The 26,369-nt window shown below is 36.7% G+C and overlaps 1 protein-coding gene across 1 annotated transcript in view; it reads left to right on the forward strand.

The window, feature by feature from the left end:
* The first annotated feature begins 18,817 nt into the window (after nt 1-18,817).
* LOC135713542 (IDLSRF-like peptide) overlaps nt 18,818-26,369 on the forward strand; it is a 65,874-nt gene continuing 58,322 nt past the window's right edge. The window contains exon 1 of the mRNA XM_065236665.1: nt 18,818-19,243. Coding sequence (XP_065092737.1) covers nt 19,123-19,243 — 121 coding nt within the window. The 5' untranslated portion in view covers nt 18,818-19,122. The remainder of the gene's footprint in view (nt 19,244-26,369) is intronic.

The following is a 26,369-nucleotide window of genomic DNA, read 5'->3' on the forward strand; positions in this document are numbered from 1 at the left end:
TAAAGTGACTATAACAAAAAAAATCTTTTTAGATTTTTTCGAAGAACTTTAAACTCGCGGACAGTCTATTGAGTTTGCTCTTAGTTACCTTTGAATTCATTTGTCATGATCCTTAAAATGGAATTATTCTCAGAACTGAATTTCTCCTTCCCTTGGAATTCAACTTACAGGTTATAAATCGTCCTCATAAATAAATGTAGTTCTTTTAACATATTCCTTATACATAGCATAGCATACACACTTAAAAATAACCAATTTTACACGTGACGGAATCCATTGTTGACATAAAAGAACAGCGTAAATTTTTCGCGTTGGTTTGAGCGCTTCCGTAAGCCGCCATGCATTTAAAATGCGGTGAATTTTCCGACGCGAATTTTTCGCCAGTTTGAGGGGACCTTTAAAATACTGTCCGGACGTAAACGAGAATATGAGTGATAGTATGGTCACCGACGAACCGACGTGACAGCTCATACAAGCTACATCCAAATTCTTGCCCAAGGCATAAACACTACCGCCATCTACTCATCTGATCGCGTCGAATCATGAGCAAGGACACGAACACACGTAGAATTTTTATTGCCTTGGTTTGTGTCTCACGTCATTTGAAAGTTCTGATCGCCCGTTTGGCAGATGAAATAGCTCGTTTGACAAATCGAATTGTGGACAAACGAAATGCTCCTGTGGCATATCGGTTCGTCGGTGGTATGGTCACATGGTTTCGTACATCCAATTATGTTCTTTTTTTTTTATCTAGTTCGTTTATTTGTAAGGCTCAATCGCGTTAGCTTTACGGAGCCGATAATTCATTGTTCTTTGTTTGTAACAAAATTCACTTAATTCTATGTCTAGTAGGAGTTGGGCCGGATACTCGCGGCTTACTCGAGGTTAGAGGGGTACATTGTCGAAGGATAGGAAAAGGGGAGGAGCTTGTGAGTAGGGTATCGTTGCCTCATCAGAGTGTTGTCGCCAGTATGAATGGTAGTGCGGTTCTAGATTCGTCTGGAGTTCGACCGGCACAAATGGAACTCGAGATGGTTCTACAGAGTGAGGGGCACACTTAATTGAAATGATGATAGGCAAATGATCACTACCATGGGGATCATTGATAACCTTCCACAGACAATCCAATGATAGCGATCTTGAACACAAAGATAGGTCGAGTCGGCTTTCTCGAGCCGGAGGTTTTGCTATACAGTCAAGATTCCTATAGTACGGTTAATAGGGACCGCACTATAGGAACCGGCATTAACGAATACACGTAGCATATGGGATTAGAGCTAATTGGGCACAAACTCTTATTGTAGGGTAATTTGAAGAGATAACTTCCTGGTGTCTTGTGAAAAGTTATTAATCAGAATATTTGCCACCTTTTGGGAACATTTAGCATCCGGAACGTCAAGAGCCTGATCCTCCGGAAGACCCGGAACATCCGTAAAAGTGGTCAATTCATGAAACTAATCCTAGAGCTCCGCGGTTTTTTCGAAACCGCTCATAAACGTCTTATCAGAATGAATTCGGAGTTGTGACCTGAATATGAACCCAGAGGACCACGGGATGGTCCACCGGAAGATCCGGAACATCCGTAAAAGTGGTCAATTCATGAATCTGATCCTAGAGCTCCGCGGTTTTTTCAAAACCACTCCTAGACAACTTATCAGAATGAATTTGAAATTGTGAGTGGAATATGGACACTGGAGACCACAGGATGGTCCACCGGAAGATCCGGAACATCCGTAAAAGTGGTCAATTCATGAATCTGATCCTAGAGCTCAGCGGATTTTTCGAAACCACTCCTAGACATCTTATCAGAATGAATTCGAAATTGTGACTGGAATATGGATACTGGAGACCATGGTATGGTCCACCGGAAGATCCGGAACATCCGTAAAAGTGGTCAATTCATGAATCTGGTCCTAGAGCTCAGCGGATTTTTCGAAATCACTCTTAGACATGTTATCAGAATGAATTTGAAATTGTGAGTGGAATATGGACACTGGAGACCACGGGATGGTCCACCGGAAGATCCGGAACATCCGTAAAAGTGGTCAATTCATGAATCTGATCCTAGAGCTCAGCGGATTTTTCGAAACCACTCCTAGACATCTTATCAGAATGAATTCGAAATTGTGACTGGAATATGGATACTGGAGACCACGGTATGGTCCACCGGAAGATCCGGAACATCCGTAAAAGTAGTCAATTCATGAATCTGGTCCTAGAGCTCAGCAGGTTTTTCGAAATCACTCCTAGACGTCTTATCAGAATGAATTCGAAATTGTGAGTGGAATATGGACCCAGGGGACCCGGGATAGTCCACCGGAAGATCTGGAACATCCGTAAAAGTGGTCAATTCATGAATCTGATCCTAGAGCTCAGCGGATTTTTCGAAATCACTCTTAGACATGTTATCAGAATGAATTTGAAATTGTGAGTGGAATATGGACACTCGATACCACGGGATGGTCCACCGGAAGATCCGGAACATCCGTTAAAGTGGTTAATTCATGAATCTGATCCTAGAGCTCAGCAGATTTTTCGAAACTGCACTATAGGAATCCAGGGGTAACCGTACTAAAGGGTGATACGGTCAAAATTTGGTCAAGGGAAAACGCGTGTAAATCGGTGAAATCGTTTATTTAAAAAATCAAATTAAATTTCTTTTTCAAGTTCAATTAGTATAAAATTCAGGAAAAATATTCAGTTAGGCTTCCGCTTTTCCAAATCCGAATTGCTGGGCCTTACGCTTGACCCCTGCCATCAGATTTTGTACAGCCACCTTGTCCACCTTCTTCGCCGCAGAAAGCCAGTTTGCCTTGAACTGCTGCTCGCCCTTAGCAGTTTTTTTGGTCTTCTTTAGGTTCCGCTTGACAATAGCCCAGTATTTCTCAATTGGGCGGAGCTCTGGCGTGTTGGGAGGGTTCTTGTCCTTGGGAACCACCTGCACGTTGTTGGCGGCGTACCACTCCATGGCCTTTTTACCGTAATGGCAAGATGCCAAATCCGGCCAAAACAGTACGGAACAACCGTGTTTCTTCAGGAAAGGCAGCAGACGTTTATTCAAACACTCTTTCACGTAAATTTCTTGGTTGACAGTCCCGGAAGCTATGAAAATGCTGCTTTTCAAGCCACAGGTACAGATGGCTTGCCAAACCAGATATTTCTTTGCGAACTTTGACAGTTTCATGTGCTTGAAAACATCTGCTACCTTTCCCCTTCCTTTTGCCGTATAAAACTCCTGTCCCGGAAGCTGCTTGTAGTCGGCTTTGACGTAGGTTTCGTCGTCCATTACCACGCAGTCAAACTTCGTCAGCATCGTCGTGTATAGCATCCGGGATCGCGCTTTGGCCGTCGTATTTTGTTTATCATCGCGATTTAGAGTCACTACCTTCTTGTAAGTCGATAGTCCGGCTCGTTTTTTGGCTCGATGCACGGTTGTAGACGATACACCCAGCTTATTTGCGGCATCTCGGAGAGAGAGGTTAGGGTTTCGCTTGAAACTACCGGCAACTCTCTTTGTCGTCTCAGCGGCTTCCGGTTTTCGATTTCCCCCCGATCCAGACTTCCTGGCTGTCGACAAACGTTCCCCAAACACTTTAATTACATTTGTAACGGTTGATTTGGCAACTTTTAGCGATTTTGCCAACTTTGCGTGCGAGTAGCTCGGATTTTCGCGATGCGCGAGCAAAATTTTGATACGCTGCTCTTCTGCTTGGACGGCATTTTGACAACTGAAGAGTGAATTCCAAAATCAAAATAGGAGCAACATTCTACACACACACACCTTCAAAATGAGGGGTGTTCAGGTTTTTTAAATGCAAAATTGAAAGAAATACGTCAAGTTGATATTAACCAAATTTTGACCGTATAACCCTTTATAGGAATCTGGCAAGAACGAATCCGTACTATAGGAATCTTGACTGTACGTGTCGCTTCACCAGTGTTTAAAATAGTTAAGTTGAAATCGTCGCATAAATCGTAAAAAATAGCCGCTCTATTGTCGTCATATAGATCGCCCCACCCAGTACCATGGGAGTTCATATCACCCAGAATTAATACTGGAGATGGAAGAATCGGAACAAGATTCCAGAGTTGACTACGGCTAATGGAAGTTCTTGGTGGAACATAAACTGAAGCTATGCAAAGGTCTTTGTTCTTCACATTTATTTGGCAAGCGACGATTTCGACGCCTGATAGAGCAGGAAGGGAAATTTTGTAGAAAGGGTAGCACTTTTTGATCCCTAAAAGTACTCCTCCATAACAATCGTTTCTATCCAGGCGTATAATGTTAAAATCGTGGAAGTTGAGTTCTTTATCGGAAGAAAGCCATGTTTCACAGAGAGCAAATATATCACAATCAGAATTCTGAAGTAAAAATTTGAACGAGTCTAGTTTAGGCACTAGACTACGGCAGTTCCACTGTAGCACAGTGATCATATCTTCAACCTCGTTCGACGAATTATCCATCGAAAGATATGATTGATGCAAGGAGGGGCCATGAAACAGTCAATTGCTTAAGATATGATTCTAGTGTTGGAAGCAAGGCAGAAACTAAGCTTCTAATAGGGTCTTGTATGTTGAACATATTTAATATGAATTCCACAATGTCCGAAAAAGCTAGCAAACCTCGTTCGGACTTGGATTTCTTTTGAGAAGTTTGAGGAGCAGCTTTTTTGTTTTTCTTATCTTTGTTGGGTAATGGCGGAAAATCCTTACTGCAACCAGGAAGTGGAGCAGTAGGAGCCTTCGATTTAATTTTTTCATCCACATTACCCTGGGAGTTTTGCAATCCTCTGGGAGTGACTTTAGTTTTCTTACAGCGCACTTTCGGGGAGGAGCATTTTCGTTTTGAGGATCCGTTCGTTTTCAAAGGTGCGTGTACCCTCATCGGATGAGTCAGAGTCCGATTCTTCAGCTGACAAAATCGCAAATTGATTTTCATCTTGGACGGCTGATGCAGCCTTCACCATTTGTGCATATGACTGCTTGGAGCGTCCAGAGATTGAACGCTGCACTTTATCGGAGTGCTGTTTGTACATCGGGCACTCCTGCAAGGGGTAAGGATTCTCGCCACAATAAGCGCATTTTACTGATTCTTTGTGGCAAGAATCCTCTTTGTGGTTTTCACCACATTTGCCACAACGAGTTTTGTTGCCGCAATGGCTGGCCGAGTGTCCCAGCCTTTTGCAGTTGGTACAATTATATACCCTCTGTACAAACAATCGCACCCGTAAAAAAGCACCATCAACTTTAACAAAGTTTGGGAGAACTGAACCAGCGAAAGTCACCCGAAACGAGACTGAATGCTGATAAACTTTTTTGCCATCTTGCAAAGATACTGAATGCAGTTGCCTGACATCCAGTATCTGTACCTGCTGACCGATTTTCGAGTTTTTGAAGCAACCCGATGCTCGTTTCAAGTCCTCGACACTCAGACTCGCGTCGGAGACCACACCTTCTATCTCCACATCTCGAGAAGGGATGTAGATGTTATACTCAACACTAAACAGCTCGTGTTCAGCAATTGTATTTGCCACATCATAAGTCGGTGCTTCTACACGCAGTTTGTTGAATCTCTCCTTATGTACCAAGATTCCCGGATACTTACGCAGCAAGTCTCTCGAAATGTCGAGAGTTTTCAAAGGTTTATTTTTAGGCCGAAAAAAGACAACCCATGGTCCTTTCGAAGACGGTTGATAGTATCTAGTTCGTGCAACGTAGGTATCCGAAGACGCCATAAGTGTTGCGCAAAAGCGGTGCACAACCGCTTAAAAAGGAAAAAAAAAAACTTAAAAAAAACCTTCTCCAATTAATCTACTTAACTACTAGTTGTTAATATTTTGTTGCCCAGTGTATGAACAACCAAACAAAACAATAAAAAAAGATTATAAAAAAAAAACAAAAAAAAACTTTTTATTAGTTGCAAGAAGTTGCACCACTATAGCCCTCACAACCCTATCAGGGGAGAGGGCAAAGCCACGCGCAAAATTGAATAACAAAAGCGTGGCAATGGGCTAGAGAAGACTATAGTATACTTAAGGTGTTTCCTCGTAGAGTCCGTTTTTCCATCACACCTCGCAAGTTTAAGAGCACACATCTCAAGATCTACGAGGTGTATACATCTGAAAATTTCAGACATTCCTTGCTTCTACGCAGCAAACAACAAGTAGTAGTTTTAGCTACATACATTCACAGAAACCTTATTATTTTCACATGTAAAGTTGCGAAGTGTAACACGAAAAAGGACGCTACAGGGAATCTCCTTAACACCGGCCGGTGCCGGCTGTGTGAGCTGGTGCAGCCACTCCGTTTGCTCCTTTGTTTTTGTTGCTTGCTGCTTTGGAGTGGTGATGAAATGATGACGGTGAGATGATAGTCCACCTATAGCGTCGCTAAAGGTGGCTACTTCCTCTGCTGTGCACTGAACTTCGTCCACGGTAGGAAAAACGCGCGATATAAAAAACCACTATGGTGGGAAAAAAAAACTCCACCGGCTACGAAACCAATGCCCGCAACGGAGACACGAACAAACTACGTCCGGCTACTTCAAGCTATCGGCGAGGAATCAATTATGTTCTTATCAGGCATTGTAATAGTCACACAGCCAAGAACCGAGCGAAAAAAGAACAACACAAAATTCACTATAAGATTGGTTATACAAATGATGGAACTCGAACGAGTAACAACAAAGGGTTCCAATGCCTATCAGAATTAATTCTTTCTGGTACATGGTGAGCAGATTAACCGAAAATGGTCCGGTGCACCTAGCTGTTCACGTTTTTAATCAAATGAATGTTAATTGTTTAACAAATTAACCAGCATCCACACAAAACGCCTGACATTAGATAAACAAGCAATTTAAATTAATATAGCAAGCAAGCAAGCAAATAAATTAACGCTGGATATTTCTTAGGTATTTTTAAGTTTTTTTTTTGTGTCTTAGATGTCACTAAGATCTTTATATGTATGTTAGGAAAAATACAAAGTTTAGAGTGGGATGCCCCTAGGATTGATATACCTATGACTTGTTTAAAACAGCCATTCCAATACGAAGGAATTCCTTTGGGAATGATGATGATGATGGTCCCACCTCTTACCCCTACAAAGGTTTGAGCTGAACGATTTATCTATAAGATAATTAAATATGACATTTTAACCAGGTTGGCAAACAAAATCGAACTGGTTTCAGTTACAGACAGGGATGGAAAATCATTTACATTCATTTTGTGCATTCATTTGCCTCTAACAGATTGAACAGACAAACAGAATTCCGTAAAATTAATCATGTTTTGTTGTTTTTGACATCATCCACATCCAGAGGGCCATTCACTTACGAATGTATAGGAATGGTAGGAAACCATTTGGAAATGCATGAAAATTTTCAGTTTTTATTCATTATCGTCTTTATGGGCAGTTTTAGATGCACAAAAATTGCACGAGTACATTACTATGGTGATAAGGTAAACACTCGTTTATTTGTTTCCGTCTGTGAAAGCATGTTTAGTCACAAATCGTGGATTTTCTGATATTCTCCATACTGCAAAACTGATTTTCCTACCACCCAAGGGGCGACATCTCTCGGATCTTCAGTATAGCTACTAATCAAATCATATAATTAATTGTGTTTGAAGCTTTTGTAGGCTTTGATATTAGCTACATCTTTTGTAAACAACTCAAATCAGTATCTCTTATGCATGATGTATCAGAACGATAAGAAACCACCATTGTTTTTCAGTTAATGTAAAGTGCATTCACTGAAAAACAATAACACGTTCTGCCAGCTCTAGTTCGTCATGTATAAGAGATTCAGATTTTAGTTATTAACAAAAGTTGTATTTAATATAAAAAGTTACAAAAGCTTCATACATCATTCCACGGTATTCTGTTGATGATAAAAGTTAGAGGCAAATGAATGTAAATGAATGCACGAAATGAATGTAAATGATTTTCCATCCCTGGTTACAGATATAAATTCCCTCTAGAGTTTACAGTTGCTTCACAGCGATATAAAAGTGGAAAAGCTCAGGCGTCCACCTCTTAGTTCGCCTTTTTGTCCACCTAAAATATTCATAAGTATTACAAGCAATCAAGAGTTAGTGAGCAATCAACAAAGCATCTTATTACACTAGCAACCCCGCAATCTGATGCTATCATAATTTTCAGCAATGTCAGGAATGCTCACGAACCCCCAAAAATTGCCAGAAAACTTACTATTAACTCAAGGTATCTTCCAAATAAGCTTCAAATTGCATTTTTTTTTTCATCAAATATTAAATTCAGTCCTCTATATACGTAATACGCGCGCGAGGCTCAAACCTTTGTAGACAACTTTTTTTTTAATGAATCTACTATTAAATCAAATATTAAAATTCCAACATTACCATCGTGGCGAACAGAAATATTTTTAGCAAAGCTACAATAATTATTAACGGCGCCGGTGGTGTAGTGGTAAAGCGTGATTACCTCTCACCCCAGTAGGCCTGGGTTCAATCCCAGTCGGCGCCGTCGGGATGTTCTGAAGCATAACATCTCTGATCACGCCTTCCTTCGGAAGGGAAGTAAAGCCGTTGGTCCCCGGTTCATGAGTTGATGGGTCGATAGGTAGGGTCCAGGTGTGGGAGCTGCCTTCCTGGCACGTCGGTAGCATTGGTGCTCAGCACGGAAAACAAGATCGACGGAAAAAACAAACCAAAGGAAAAAAAAAAAAAAAAAATACAATAATTATTAAAAAAGTCGTTATGACAGCTATCCATATAAAATAATCCGTTAGAGATAACTTCGTCAAGATACATAATTTGTCAATTCATAAAAAAATCACTGGATAACTGTTCAAAAGACAGTTTTAACATGTGAAATGCAGTGTCTTTTCAATTCTGTAAGTGTTGCTGAACCTTTTATATGTCTAGGCATCGAATTGAAAACATCTCTTATTATATAATATAATGAATTTTGTGAAGCACAAGTCAAGAAATGTGGTGTTTTTATTTCAACCGCGTTTCTAGTATTATATCTATGAAAGTAACTTCCTCTTTCAATTCGACCACACAAATATCGAGGGAGCAAACCGTTAACTACTTTAAAAATGAACACCATAGTCAAATATACAATTCTTTGCTTCACCGACAACCATTGTAAGGCGTCTAGCATCAAAGTTGAGAAAGTGAATCTATTACATTTCAAAATCAAACGCATTTTTTTATCCTGCAAGCGCTGTAATCTCGATATCTGTGTTGCATTGGTCAGAAATAAAATGGAAGGGCAAAAGTCAAGATGAGGAGAGATGATTGATTTGTATAGCTGTATTTTACTGGCAATAGTTAAATCGTTTTTCAGTCGACATAGAATTCCATACTTCTTGGAAATTTTCTCGATGACATTGTCAATGTAAGAGTTGAAGATATTTAATCTCCCGAACGCGATCAATAGTTTCATCATCAATTACAACAGAGACGTTCTCATTTACTCGATTCTTCGAAATTACCATAAATTTAGTTTTACTTGTATTCAATTTCAACTGTATACTTCAACCATCTACTTAGAGAATGCAAATCTTCATTCAAGTGTAAAACGGCATCATCTAAATCCTTAGCTGCAATGAACAACACAGTATCATCTGCAAAAAGATTAATGTCGCAAAATCGTAAAACACGTCGCAAGTCATTAATATACATAATAAATAAAAGGGGCCCTAATACACTTCCCTGGGGCACTCCAAGGTTATTCCCCACGGGACTGGAAACAGAATCATTAAAAACAGTCCGTTGAGTTCTGTCAGACAAATAGTTTTCAAACCATATATATGCAGTACTCGTAATTCCAAAGCGCTTGATTGATCTTAACAATAAGGGCCTAGAAATTGTTTCAAAAGCACATTTAAGATCCAAAAAACAGCAACAATCGTATCTTTACACTCCAAGTTATTTTTCCACTTCGCTAATACCAAATTCAACGCGGTTTCACAAGAATGACCTTCTCTATATCCCGATTGTTTTGGTATCAACAAACTATTACTATTTAAATACTTCAACAACTAGGCCAGTTCTTAACAACTTCTTAACTTAATACTTCAACAACAACAAGTTCTAAAAAATTTTCTGATGTGTGCAACATGTTGATGGGACGAAACTCTTCGGCTTTAATCGTTCCAGCAACGTTTTGAATAGGGACCACTAACACGGACAGAAAATTGTTTGCATTGAACCAAACAAAACTTTAGTTGTATTTAAACAAACAATTCCGGTTGAAATTATATTGCATTTTGTTGTTTCAATAATACTTATTCATATAAATTCAAAGTAGGATTCTTTTTGTTTTAATAAGCCACTTTTCAACTGCAACTATTGTAAAAATAACTATATTCTATTATTAATCCAACAACAGTTCATTTTAATTTAGCATTTATTTGCTGTGTCCATTCCCCGGGTCATGAATGCAAAAATAACTACCAACCATTCCCTCGTTTTCACCCGGACAAAAGTGTAAACAATAACAAAACTTGTGAATTTCGGGAAATAAGTGCAAAATTTCCGAAAATCTTGAGACTTGAGCTAAGTATTTAAGTATGCTGCAGTTCAAGCTGCAGTTGCTAAATATAATCAATTTTCTGTTTTTTTCCTTGATTTTTTTTTTCATCGATCTTGTTTTCCGTACTGAGTACCAATGCTCCTGACGCCAGGAAGGCGGCTCCCACACCTGGACCGTACATATCGACCCATCAACTAATTAACCGGGGACCAACGGCTTTACTTCCCTTCCGAAGGATGATCAGTGAAAAAGATAACAAAACATAAAAAAATGCCATATTATTTCCGGAGTGATTTGAGATTTGGGCGTAATTGCATTTGTAAACAAATACGTCAATCACCGATTTCTCGCGAATAAAAGCTCAATCTCGAAAAGTATTAACACTATGCGGTAGAGGAATGATTCCTCTATCATTTGGTATAGTTTGTTTGTGAGATTGAGCTTTTATTCAAAAGAAATCAGTGATTGACGTGTTTGTTTCAAAAGCAATTACACCCAAATCTCAAATCACCCCGGATTTTTTAATCAATAAACATATTTTTATTTCTACTGCGTGAATTTTCAGACTTCATAAAATAAATATGATTGAATCAACAAGAAATCTCTTTTAAAAACAAACATATTTTTATTGTTGACCCAGCTGCCAAATTTGACAGCTTACGTCAAAACCATGAAAGCTCTTGTAAATTCGAAAAGATTTTCTTTTTGATTTAACAATCCATGGGTTTTGAGGAACAAAAATACTGGATTGTTGAAACAATAATGATTTCTTTTTGCAGCCAAAACAAAATGAAATTCTTATTGATTTTACGTCAAATATTATTACTTTTAAAATATTTTTTTCTGCGTGAAGGATTCCTTCCAAATTTGTGGCACATGTCCAGTTCGTAACGATTCATTAATAAGGTCCAGCAAGATGTGGCCAATGACATGAAAGCAATCTTGAATAACTCTAGCATTAACATTATCTACTCCAGCCGATTTTCCTAATTGGGTGAAAAACTTCAAATTTACAACTACTATTAACTGGCTGTTTTATTTCGTCAGGTTCATCGACCAATTCAATGGATTGATTAATCAATGAAACACTGTCTACAAAATAATCATTAAACTAAGCTGCAATTACATGTTCTGACTGTTCTAACGTGCCATTAAAAGTTATGGACCGTGGTTTGCAATTACTAGGTTATAATAAAGATTTCAAAATTTTCCATAACTCTTTGCTGTTGTTTTGATGCTGATTAATCTTCCTTTGTACATATTTACAACGAGTTTTCTTTATCGATTGTGAATACTTATTACGCGCGATTGTGTACCTAGTCCAATGATTGTCATTATTAGATCTACAAAACTTTTTGTACTATTTGTCCCTTTTCCGTTTAAGATGCAAAAGATCCAAATTGTACCAGCTGTTCGAGTTTTTCAAAGAAACAAACTTTTGCTCAACTAGTTGATTGGTACATGTTTTCAAAGCGTTATTAAAAACAGCTGTAGATTTATCTAAGTTACCGGCCGCGAATGAAAAATCCAGGCTCCTCTCAACAAGATTCGAAACAGCTTGCTTCGAATATTTTCTCCAGCACTTCAATTTTACAAAATTATCGTTATCGTTAGCATGGTCTAAGACATTAATCACTAAGGTCTCATGATCGATTATTTTCAAATCAGTATCCGTAACTGAACAACTGGAATCAAAATTGGAATAAACGTGGTCAATTAAAGTTCTACTGTGCCTGGAAATACGCGTATATTCATTTACCGTTTGCTTTTAATTAAAAAACTCAGCTAAACGCTTTAAATGATTCTAATTATGGTTATCACGCCAATTAATATTAAAATCACCAGCCAATATATTTTATTTACTAGTATCAAGGAATGTCTCGAGCCAGTTCTCTAATACTTCAACAATACACTGGTCACTAGAACTGAGAGAATGATACAAAACACCATAATTACCCATCTTCATGCCACGTACAACTGTAATGCCCAAGAACCAGTTGCCATCAATAACTTCGTTGGTACGAAGGTTGAATTGAACTGATTCTTTGATATAAATAAAACCGACTACAATATGAGTTTCAGATAATAAAACTAAAAGAGGACGTTTTTCCTCAACTATCTGACGTAATGCTACGTAGTTTGTTGACGACCCCGCAATATTCAAATACAAAAAATCGAATTGATTCACATGCCTGGAACTTGGCTCCTATTTATTGAAACGCAAGCTGCTTTTCTTTTGATCAAAAAGTCTTTTATAGAGCAAACATTCCGAGCTAAATGGGGCATGGTTGTCGTTCAAGTTCATTTTACGTTCTTTATTTATTTTCAAACAATTAATACATTCCAATACAGTTGCCGTACACTCCGACGTTTTGTGTTGTTGGCTGCACCTAGAGCATCTCACAATTTTTGCAATCCATGCTGTTATGCCCAAATTCTCCACATTTGAAGCATCTCAACACATTAATCGCGGGAACTATCGAGCACCGATCAAACCCTACATATACTTTTTTCGCACATAACAAACATTTATACGTATCGATATCGACTTCAATTACAACACTAAACTTGTTATAAGTGAAGCGTAGATTTTCAAACATGTTCACTACTTTTACATCATTTATAGCGATGTATTCATTTTGACTTTTTAAGTAGTCAATGAAGACATCGGAGGAATACTGATCGCTCATGCCTACTATTTTCAATCTTGGCACCGAAGTGGGAACAACAGCACTATATTTTTCACCCAGATTGCTTTCAATACCATGTTTCACATCATTCAGATTAGCTCCTGTTGCACAGTCAACAATAACAGAGCCATCTTTACCATTCCTGAAATTACTGATTTTGTGTGTTTTTGGATCTAACTGTGTTTTCAAAAACTTACGAGTATCTTCGCAAGCTTGTTTGGACTCTTTTGGTTTGATCACAATGACCAGACGAGTCTTACGATTGCTCTGTTTGTTACTGTTATCATTAATGTTACTGTTACTGTTCAACATCCGCAAAACTCGCATTTTCTTGAAAAACATCATCATTCAAATCGTTGTCACTATTTTGAAATTTACGTTTTTTGCGTCTGGGATTTCGGTCCGATTCAGAATGAACCGTCCTAGATGCACCATTCATTGCAGCAAATTTATTTTCCTTTCTAATTTCAAAACGTGAACACTAGTCATCGTATTCCATTTCTCTCTAATTAATTTTTGAAAGCAACTTAAAGAATCGTTCAAATTTTGTTGCATTTTTTCCATGCCAGTTCTCAACGCGTTGTCAATCTGAGCAGCAACGTTGTTTCGTATACCAGTGATAGAGTCAGCAACAAAAGACAATTACTTCATTGCTTTCCACATCATTTTGGTATCCGAAAACGATACATTCTGCTCGTCACAACTCTGATCTAACAGACAATTACTACACTTGAATTGAACATTTGCATTATCTGTGATAAACTTTGCCTGAGTCCGCGTGAGTGTAGTGCACTTGCAATGAAATACACGAGCACACTCACCCACACAGACAAAGGGGGGAGGGGGGGTTGAAAATGGGCCAAATTTGCGTGACATAATTAATGGACCATCCCTAACCGGCAAATCAGTTACCAAAATCCCCAAATTACATATTGCACACTCAGCCATATATATCACCTAGACACATAAACTTTACATGCAACACTACAGAAACACAAGTAAAAACGAACGAAAGCAGAAATTTACAATTCCGTAGCTTACTAAATAGCTTGCCGGGCGAAAGAAAAAAACAAAAATTGAACGAGAACCAGCGACAGCAGCAACCGTTCTCCTACTTTTCCAATAAATTATCACTACGGGGCACGCGTAGGATCAATTCTACCGCAGCACAAGCACAATTTCACACTTAATTAATTGAATATTTATCACAGCACTGCGAATCACCCCTTTAAACTTGTTACATATTAAATCTTTCGATGTTCCGTTTATAAACCAATTTAAGATTTATCGGTCCGAAATTGCACTGATGCGTTGCCACGGTGCTTATTATTTACTAAAGAAAACACTGGCCAAAATACTGTCGCATAAGTTGGGCTTAATTTAAATATATACTGAAGATAGTATACGTTTTATACTATGCTAAGTGTAAACCTCGTGAATGACAAAAATGATTAAATTGTAAACTATCAACAAATACTAATATATCAGAGTGTGGATGCTGAAAAGTTGTGCTTTTCGACATTGTTATTTTAGCTAGGAAAAAGTAGGTCATTATGTTATTCAAAAGAGTGTCGAAAAGCAGTACTTTTCTGTACTGAGTGTCTGGAAATTTAAAAATAATAATTATTGTAGATTACACAACTGCATAAGGCTGAACTATCCAATACTAAAATCTCACTTGATCCGGTGTACTTTTTTTTTTATTGGTTGTCAAGCTGGAGCTGCGTGACAGCTTAATTTTCAAGACTTGACCCATTTGAATAAATTTTGCTTCTATCTTTGACAATACATCAGAAGGACTAGCCTATGTTGGCCGCTTGAACACTGGATTCCGTATGTATTGTTTCAAGATAGTTATAGAAAAAATGCTGTGACGTGTGCGCGTAGATACATCCGCGTAGTAAACCGATTGAATAAGTTAATCCGTTTCGAACGAAATATCTGAATTAGGGGAATTTACGTATTCTCGTCAATCTAAGCAGCGTCCGCACTTCTATTAGCATTTTCACAGCGTCACGTACATATATGACGTGTCTGTTTGATTCAATTTATCTGCTGCTTGCTTCGCTATCCATTCCAATCGACAGAATTCTTCAAAACTGTTTGAAAGCGTTTTTACAACGCTCTAAACTTCTCAGGTGAGTGTGACTATTGTCGGCAGCCTCTTTTTCTTCGGCAACCTTCCCATTAGAACTGCGTGTTAACCAGCTGTTCTATTATCGGCAACTCGAAATCAGCCCCATTTTGTATAACGTATGCTTCATTTGAAGAAAAATCTGGCATAAAAGGATTGCTCGGTCCTTCAAATATAATCAGATTGAAGCTGAAAGACTAAAGAATCATTTGGATACATTCAGGGAAGTGTGTTGATGGTAAAACATAGTGAAATTAACGTTTAAATTTTGATTGCCGAAAACAGTCAATGGGTGCCGAAGCCGACATTTACCCTATGTAAGTTACGAAAACCGCGCGAATTCCGAAAGCCGTTCGAGACAACCGAAGCGAGAAAAAGGCTTGTTATCATTTAAAGAGTGCCACCAAAATAAATGTGATAGCCTATGTTGGCAAGTTGATTAATTTTGGTTTCCTCACTAGATATTCTACTTATTAACTACTGAGCTTTGTATCAAATTAGTTAATTTAAAGAACGTATCAATCATTTCAAGATTTCGCGACCGTACCGAACAAATTATGTACTACAGAAGCTCAAAAAAAAAAACTTTTGGTGAGCTCTACCGCATTGCGAATCACTTCTGCGTAAGTTCCGTAGGCGTAGGCGCGTTGATTCCGACAGTCGGCAAAGGTTCAACCTGTACCAACACCGCTTAAGGAACGACCTCGAGTCAGTAAAACCATTTAGAGCTAAACATCTAAATTACGTAAGATACGAAAATCGCGCAAATTGTGAACGCCACGCGAAACAACCGTAGAGAAAAAACAGCTAATTATCACTTAAAGAGTGCCACCAAAATAAATGTGATAGCCTATGTTGGCAAGTTGATTAATTTTGGTTTCCTCCCTAAATATTCTACTTATTTTACTGTTGAGATTTGTTTCAATTTAGTTATTTTACCGCACGTATCAATCATTTCAAGATTTCGCGACCGTACCGAACAAATTATGTACTACAGAAGCTCAAAAAAAAAACTTTTGGTGAGCTCTACCGCATTGCGAATCACTTCTGCGTAAGTTCCGTAGGCGTAGGCGCGTTGATTCCGACAGCCGCGAAAATTTAAACATGCATCAATACCACATAAGGAAAGATCGATTTTACGTACACTCAAAAAATAAATCACATTTCCAATGGAAAATATCCATTAGAATTTCACATAACTTACATGTGATCTCATAATTGGGAATCGCACTACAAAATCTAATGAACCTTATGTGTCCAATGAAATTTATGTGATTTATCACATAGAATTCATGTGATCATATGAATGTTATGTGAATTTCAGATAAGAATCATTAATTATGTTATTGGAAAAATATCATGTGCGTTCCCAATGGAAACTATACGAAAACTTTTTTCATAGATTAATATTGACTGCTGTTTAAAAATGTAAGTACTTGAACACTAAGAAATAAGTTAACTCAAATGCTTTAACCGCATATATAAGAGATTTCGCGTATTGAGAGAATAATATAGTAATCGAGTACAACAAACTCAGGGGAATACAATACCTCCAAAAGTTTATAAGCTATTAATTTTCCTCTCCTTGTTAATCTGCTTAATGCTATTGGTCTGCCTGCTTTTTCTTTTTAAAGTTCAAGACTTAATAAGAAGATTTATTCTACAACTATACAATACAATACTATACAACTACAACTACGGACCCCCCGCATCCTAATTCTTTTGTTAATCTACTTAATGTCATAAGACTTTCTGAAGTTTCTTATTTAGGTTCATTTGATGATTATGATATCTCATTAGTCTAATTTAATAAATTATTAACAGCTCTAATTCACCTAATCAATCATAACCCATGCTTTATTACGTACCTGCACTTGTGCTTGTAATCTAAAATTAAACGTGTTTAAAGTACTTTTGATTTAAGCCTATACATATTTATTATATCTTAGTTCGACCCAGGTGACACCTTCATGTGACTAAAATGCTTCATTTTGAAGTTACCCGTAAAAAAAAGAACCATAGAGGCACAATGAAATGTATTGTAACCATACAATAGAATTAATTTTATTTACTATAAATCATAATGTCTACAACGATAAAATAACCACAGCATGTATTGTTTTCACAATAGAATCTATGGTAAATGGAAAAAATCAACAATAGAACAAGGGGGTTGTTATGTATCTTAACCACAGGAAAAATCACTTTTTCCCGAACAAAGATGAGCCATTTACCATTAATTGTATTGTTGTTCAATTGTTAAAAATTCTTTTTATATGGGACGTATTGTAAATCTATTGTAACAACAATATGTTAAAATTTCTTGTGCAATAGACGTACAATAAGATCTATTGTTGGCAATAGATTTTGATGCAATTGTATTTTATGTTATGGTAATTGTATGGTCATTTTTTCCGGGTAGTTTCCAAGCTGATTTTCAAATTATATAGGGTATATGCTCCAACTATGCTCACACGCTTCCACTATGTCGCACCACAAAAATACGTATGGGTATGTCACAATAGAAGCACGCCACAGTGGAAATCCTGAGCCATAGTTCAAACACTTATCCCAAATCAAAATGAAGCACATATAAGATTAGTTACAATACCATGTACAAAAAATGATGTTTAACATTGTTCCTGAGTAATACTTCAATGAAAACAACAATGAAAGCTTGTCATGCAAATAGAAGGAGCACCATTGGGCACTTCTGAAATATTTCAATAGTATAATTCCTTTGCAAACCCAAATAAATCTATCTGCGTAAACATAAATAAAATAAGAGTGATTTGCGGCAAAACCCGCCAGTATCACACCCAACGTCAGTGCCTATACGTAAGCGTACTACGACGCGGCCCTCAATTAATGGAATAACAAGTGTGATACTATCACTGCTAGACTAGATCTTTGGTTCTCTCATGCAGTGGTTTATCAGAGAGGGGAAGCTTAGTAATCCCCATTGCCCGCCCATGACGCCATTCTATCGCGGCATGAGCCAGCAACGCCGACCATAAACCTACCGTCTCCAACACTCCACTATAAAGAATGAAATTAAGCCTTCCCACCAACAGCAAGGTGCAAAAACTAGCCAAGGGGAGGATCTCACTTGATCCGGTGTACTTAAAACTAAATTTAAAGAATATAAAAATTACAACAAATAATATGGAGCACGATAAGTTTTTCTGTGGCAGTAAAGCTTGACTAGGGTGAGTTTACTAGTTATAGTCATACGTCCCTATTATGGAATTCTCATAGGCAATAATTGGAACACACCATAATAGGAATGTATAACCATAACTGGTACATCTACCCTAGGCATGTTACCAAAATTTGCTTCATTCATCAAATTTTCACAATCAACCTCCAATCGTTTTTCCATTGTGACATTCAGCGTCTGCGCAATAATTTTCCAATATCAATAAAAAGGAAAACTTCCTACACAAAACGTCACAGTTCATTTCGAGTATTCGGGAACGCAAGTGTTACATTTGGAAATAAGCTTAATTTATTTAAATCAGCCTAGAGTGAAAAGTTTATTTTTTCTACTGAAAAAGTTCGACGCAATCGATGATTCATGAGTGACTCTAATATGTTAGCATTTAAGAGATTAGTTTCGTGTAATTCATCTGGATGAAGCTGGTTTTGCATTTTTTTTTTTAGAATCCATTCCATCTGTGTTCTACCACTAGAAAATTAAGTTAGTTTGACGAACGCTATATAGTAAATCAAATACTGCCTGAATAGAAGACCTTAAAAGTGAAAAATAACTTCACAATGTCAAAAGCGCATTGGTTTACAATTTGCAACATCCTGTTTGCGTCACTACCGCTTGCAGTTCTTGGAATCGATCTAAGTCGTCTCTATGGACATTTGCCTCCGGTATCGAAAAGGAGTGGTAAGTTGATTTTCTTTTTATGTATGTTGGCAGGCTAGTTTTATATACCATTCAACATAAACATGATATTTCCTGATATGTTACATTATTTTTATATCATTAGAATCAAAAATGACTTAAGTTGCTCCTGCTCATATCAAATGTATTTTATATAAATATAAATGAACAATTACCTACGCTCCAAATTATGATTCTAGTACCAGAGAATGATTTTTTTTGCAAGTAATTCAACGGAATTTAAACAAAAGTAACAGGTAGCAGTTTTCACATAGTTTAGCATAACTTTACCGAAGGAACATTCTGACGCCGAAAAAAATGTTTGAAAATGGGGAGAATACAGACGCTGGAGATCTGTTGAATGATTGTCACTCTTTCATATTTCGGCGACGCGTCCCTAGCAAGTTCGTAAGGATGGTGTTGTTTACCAGGAAAATCTCTCTTTTTATTGAGCATCTCATTCAAAAATTCATTTTCGTCCTTCATCAAGCTGGATCTATAATAGCGGAAGGTGATCTATAATAGCGGTCCAATGAAGTTATATCAAATAACAAAACTATTCTTCAATAAAAATCTAACCCCTACTTTTGGTGTACGTTTATTATAATACTCACCAGCTCAAGAACATCGCCCTCTCATCATGTTCATGTCGTATACCAAATACACACTTAAATTTTTTCGCCGAGATTCCAACAGCCGAGTAGTTCTGCAATTTATATTGCTGAGACTCAGTAAAACAATTGCCGAGACTCAGCTATCAAATAACATTTTGCTGAAATCTCAGCTAACAAACAGATATTTTGCGTAGATATCAGCAAAAGTAAATGCCGAGGATATCGGCTTTTGGAGATTTTACCGAGCTAGATTAAGTGTGTACATGGAGTGTGGCGTGGTTACAAGCTACTCAGCACCCCTTAAAGGATTTTATTATATTCGAACGAGCTCTTATTAAAAACCTATCACATGATAATGAATGGTGTTGACAGCACGTTCCAGTCGCCGTCACGCAACAATTGACAGTTTTGTATGGTATTTTTAATGGAAAGAAGAGATAAGACCAAGTCCACCATGTTTCACCCACAGACTAACAGATGCTTAAGAGATTTTACCATTATAGGAGTAAAGAGTTACAGATTCCATCGCATTACTCTATCTTAGTCTTAGGACAAAACGATCGTTTCGGACAATAAATCTATGATGCCGCCGTTTTCCCTATCTAAGACTACCGTTAGTTCTGCATCATTTGTGGCCAGCGTTGCCACATTTTTTTCTAATTTCAATCTATATTTTCGTCATAAAAAATCTGTAAAAAAACTGTATAATTTCTTTATTATGGTCTTACCACGGACCTACGTAAACCTCGCTTGAGTTCATTCAAAGTTTGGAAAGAGTTTGTTCAAAGTTTAGAATCATGAAAAGTGAAGTTTGCTTTCTAAAGAATGTCTCTATTTAAAAGATCTAGAAATCCCAGAATCTTGATTATCAAAGTGATTTGTATCTTTTCTACAAGTCTAAAAAAGTCCCAGTAGCGAGAGACTATCATAGAATTTGATTTTTTGTGACCCAATTTTAATGTTTGTTCATTCATTTTCTCAAGCACTTATAATCAAAACAGATTGAAATTTGATTTAAGCATTTGGAAATCGAATCAGCTTGTCAGTAAATACTTGTAAAACCCTTTGGGATCCTTAATAAAAATAACCATAAAAGAGAGCTTAACGACGTGTTCGGGGTATCATTCAAACCATTTGTGGGATAGCTTACCCATCCGGGATACAGTTCGTTTATGGTATTTGTTTATTAGGGATAGTTCCATCTGTTCTGTATTTCTTTGTTACCTATACGTCACATTTCGACCGAGCTTAGTCTTCCTATGTTAATGATTTCGTGTGTTTCCAGGCCTATGTTGTAAAACCAGGGCTTAAGTGTAGGGATTGGATAAATTTTAAAGTGGCGTAGATCCTTCCCTAATAAAAATGTTATAGTTAATTTGCTTAACGACGTGTTCGGGGTATCATCCAAACCATTTGTGGAATTGTTCAATCATTTGGGTTACCGTTCGTTTATGGTTATTTTTTATTAGGGTTGTCTTTAGACAACTCTGTGTATAGAGAAATCCATTCATTTAGTGATTCTCCTTTAGCTAAGTTAAATGCGTCTGTTAGTGGTATTTTGAAATAAACCGCATTTGTGCTAGTACAGCCTTTTTTCGAAAGTTGATCAGCTTTTTCATTTCCGATTATGCCCTTGTGTCCTGGAACCCATTGGAGGGATATTTGTTTCGTAGAGTTTTTTAGTTGGTTTAAAATTTCTGTAATTAGATAATTATTTTTAATTTTCTTTGATTTTAACGATATAAGACCTGATTTTGAATCGGAACATATTACAAATAAGGTCTCTGGTTGAACATTAAATATATCAATCGCTAGTTTATTGCTGTAAGTTCCACGTTCATTATTAAGAGTTCACTGTTTACTTTGCAACTAATTGATTCTTTGTTTTCTAGCCATATACCTATACCGCATCATTTATTTGAAGTTTTCGAGCCATCTGTATAAATTTTTATATGGTTCTCATATGTATTTTGAATGAAATGATTTGTTATAGATCTAATAGTATATTCATTCATATTTTGCTTTTTTAAATTTGGGATTTCTGTTACTATGGGTAGTTTTTCTATTTCTTCTATACATCTTTTTATTTCGTTTGATATAATTGAGCTCCTTGTTTGTATGACTAAATAATTATTCTCAAATGTTATTTTTTCCAAAAAGGTGTATTTTTTAGGTAGATTGTCCATTTCTGTGAATTTACTTAGGTTATTAATTATAGGTTTAAAATGCGCGAAAATTTTAATTATTTCTTTTTTAGCTAACCAACTTGCTTTTTCCTTGATTGGCATTTCTCCTGCTTCTGCATATAGAACATTAATGGGTGTGGATTTAACTAGCCTTAGACTTGTTCTAATCCCTGCATTGTATGTAGAATTGAGCTTTTGTAGATTGGTTTTGGCAACACCACCGTAAATTGTTAATCCATAATCTATTTGAGAGCGTATAACTACTTTATTGATTTTCAAAGCCGTTTGAGAGTGTACACCGTTCTTTTTTTTACATATTATTTTGATTACATTTAATTTTTGTTTTGCTTTATTATTTATGGGAATTTACGTATTCTCGGCAACCTAAGCAGTGACGTTCTTTCTATAGCCTTTTTCTTTAAGGAACGCACACATATGCAGTATTGGTTTGTTTACAATCTTTTGCTGCCAGCTGCTCTAACAATTTCAGTCGAAAGAATGGTCAAAAACTGTTTTGAAACGCTTTTACAAAGCTCCAATCTTCTCTAGTGAGAGCGAGTATTGTCGGCAACCAGTTTTTCTTCGGCAACCGTTCCATTTGAACTGCATGTAAATCTACTGTTCTATTATCGGCAACTCGAAATCTGCTACAATTTGTAGTGCGTGTGTTGCATTTCAAGAAAACCTTGCTAGATTGCTTTTTCTCAGTGGTAAAAATATAGTAAAATTGAAGCTGGAAGCATAAAGAATCGTTTGCATGCATTCAGCGAAGTGTTTTCGTAAGAAAATCCAGTGAAAATAGTGTTTCAATTTGCGTTGCCGAAAATAGTCTGTCATGCCGAAGCCGTCATTTCCCCTATGTAATTTAAATGCATTTTATGGGATAATTTTTGATTTATTACGTAGCCTAAATATTTATGTTGATTTATTTGTGTAATGTTATCATCACCTATTTTCACATTTATTATATCATCTTGTCTATAAGTGAACAGAATTATTGCTGATTTTTTGGCGTTTATTTCGATCTTCAGGTCTTCTAATTTTCCTTTAATTCTTCCCAGTGCTACCTTAGCTGTTAATTGCACCTCTTCTATAGTCTCACCGATTATTATTATTGCAAAATCATCTGCAAATTGTTCTAGTATAACTTTTTCTGTATTAATTTCGTGTAACAAACTGGTATATAAATTAAAAAGCAACGGAGATAGAGGGCAACCTTGTGGCAGCCCTGTATTCGTTGGTTATGTTATTTTTTCCTAAACTGTTTCCAAATCAACATTTCTTTCAGAGAGATATGTTTTAAGCCATTTTAGAATTTTATTTGGTACAGCGAAATCATCAAGTTGCTTAAGTAATATTATTATGTTGACGTTATGATACTACAATTTTATTGCGTTGTGCTTCAACTATTGTTGAAACCAAGTAGTTAATACAGTCTATTGTTGATAAATCTTCTTTGAAACCAAATGATAGTGGAGGAATTAAATTGTTCTCTAGGCTGAAAGTGGTCAAACGTTTTTAGACTTCGCAATTAATAATTTTAAGGTTAATATCAATAAGTGCAATGGGTCGATATGATTTTGAGTTTGATTTATCTATAGATGGCTTTAATATAGGAACTATTTTAATGTTTAACCATTGTTCTGGTATGTTTCCTTTTTCCCAATTTTCATTAGTTAATTCTAGTATTTTCACAAGCAGTTCAGTTTTAATTCTTTCAAGGAAAATATACGACAGTCTATATTGGACAGCTGCAGAAGTGTCTTTTCTGTTATTAATTGTTTTAATCATCTGCGTTTTGCTGAGTTCCTTACAAAATCTTTTTTCGTCTGCTGTACTATTTTTAAATTCTATTTCCTCGTTAATTTCTTTTTTAAAGTTCAATTTCAAAAAATCTTTTGCTAGTTCGTTATTTGAAATTATTTCAGAATTATTTTCATTTTTAAAATTACCAGATATGCATTTAACTATTTCCCCCATTCTGTTAACATTAGTGTCCTAGTTAATTTCATCTAGCATGTCTTGTCTGTATTTGTTAACTTCTTTTTTCAATTCTGTTATGAACTCTCTCTCTGCCTTTTAGAATTTCTGTTTGTTCTCTAATGTTAAATTTTTCCTGAATTTTATGTGTTTTTTATTTTTCTCTTCGTATAATTTTTTTTTGATATTTTCTGTCCAGTATGGATTGATCTTTTCTTGCTATTTGGATGGATTTGGTAAGATGCTTTATCTAGTGCTTTTTCGATTTTTTCCTCTAAACTACTAACATCTGTTATTTCGCTTGGATCTATTTCATTTAGAAAAATTCTATTGCTTTTTCCTTGCTTACGATTGTACGTGGTAAATTATCAGAGACTTTATTATAATTTTGAATTTTACATTCTATTAGTTTGTGATCTGAACCTAAATTTTCATCGCTTGTTTCCCAGCTGACTTTAGATGCCAAATCTACCGTCGTCAGAGTTGAGTCTATTGCTGATGGACTTTGATTGATATCTTCCCATCTAGTTGGAACCCCGGTGTTGTGAAAAATGACGTCATAGTTTTCTAATAGGTCACATCTCCTCTGCGATCAGCTTTTATAGCGATATTATCCCATATCGGGTGATGTGCATTGAGATCACCGCCTAACATTATTGGTATGTTACTATGTTGAATAAACTTGAATAAATTTTCTAGTGGGGTTTTTAAATTTTCTATTGTAGTATCTGGAGGAATGTACATAGAAATAAAAATAGTTGGATTTTTAATATTTTTAATTTTTACTGCTACCGAGACTGCTACTAGTTCAAGATCGACATTAGGAATTATTATTTCTTCTGCTTGTAAAGTTGGATGTGTAAGTATACCTGATCCGTCATAGCCATCAGGTCTACATTTCTTAAAAAAAAAATAGTTTAAGAATTTATATTTTTCTGCTTCTTTAATCCAGATTTTCTTGGTTGTTAAATATGTTTTAAGACTTTCTCGTTTTTGTAATGGTCTAAGACTGTGTATGTCAAGTTGTGAAATATTGAGACTTTCAGTAAAGATGTCCATTATTGTAGAAAAAGTTTAACTATTTTTTATGTGGATTTATTTCTTCGATTTTTTCAATTATGTTTTTAATCATTGTGCCAATTTCGATTAAAAGAAGCTCCGAGCTCGGATCCGAGTCGGTTTTTCCTTCCACGTTGTCCTGTAGAAGTGTTGTAAAAAAGTTGTGTCGTTGTTTTGTCATTGTCTGAATTCGTTCTGCTTCGGATACTGCATGTGGGTTGTTTGTTATTACAGTTACCTGTTCAGGGATGTGTTCCTCTTGAGGGAACATGTTTTTAACAATGGTTGGTTTTGGCTTTGGTTTCATCAGTCTTTCGACTACTTTGCTGTAGTCGATTTTTCCAGTGGTAGCTCTTGTCTGAATCCTGGGTTTGGTCTATTTGGACGTTCCAGTCTTGAGACTTCATAAATAGCATAACATAAATAGCAGACTCCAGAATAGCATACCTGTTTTGTGTTTTCGGATAGAGCTCTGCTGCCTCTGTGAAAGTCATTTTGTTTAACATCTGTATATGATATGTTTTCTTCTCTTACGTTCTGGACAGTCTTTATCGGTGGGTAGATGTTTGTTTCCACAGTTCTTGCATTTCACTGGATTTCTTTCGTCGCATCCTTGGTGTTCTTCGGAGATATATTTCCCGCATCTTAGGCATGTTCCCTTGCTGTGTCCAAGTCTCCAGCACTTGTTACAGATTCTCACAGGGTAGATGTATATTTCGTGTTTACAGTATACTCGGGAGATCTGTACCACTCTCGGTAGTTCCTGGCCTGCTACGGTAATTTTTACCGTCCTTGTGTTGATCAGTTCGTTATCCTTTTTCCTCTTAATTCGTTCAACACCCGGGATTTTTTTGCTGCAGATATCATTCAATCGAATTTCTCTTTCGGTGAACGATGGATGAATGTCTTTGATGACACCTGTCGTTTCGGTTAGCATTTTCGGATTGTACGTCTTGTAGTTGTTGTTTTTCAGGAGTGATGCAGCGTTGAGAATTTTCTCTGTATCCTGTGGTTTTTTGTAAGTCATTTTGTATCGATATTGTCCTGCTCTTTTCAGCTCCGTGAATTGGAATTTTTCTACTTCCATTGGTTTCAGTAGTTTTTGTCCTTCTTTAATCGAAATTGGCTCGATGAAAATTACATTGTATGCGTTGTTTTTGATGTGAATGCTTTTATCATTATTTTTGTTTGAAGTTCCAGGCTTTGTCAAGGTGCAGCATCGCGCTTGTGAGCAAATAAGTTTTCGTACTCACAAGAACATTCATTCTGTGCTCACGCATGCACTCAGCC

The sequence above is a fragment of the Ochlerotatus camptorhynchus genome, unplaced genomic scaffold (genome assembly GCF_037179485.1).
Source record: "Ochlerotatus camptorhynchus isolate MF236.1 unplaced genomic scaffold, CSIRO-AGI_Acam_v1.1 ptg000565l, whole genome shotgun sequence".
Classification (NCBI taxonomy): Eukaryota; Metazoa; Arthropoda; class Insecta; order Diptera; family Culicidae; genus Ochlerotatus; species Ochlerotatus camptorhynchus.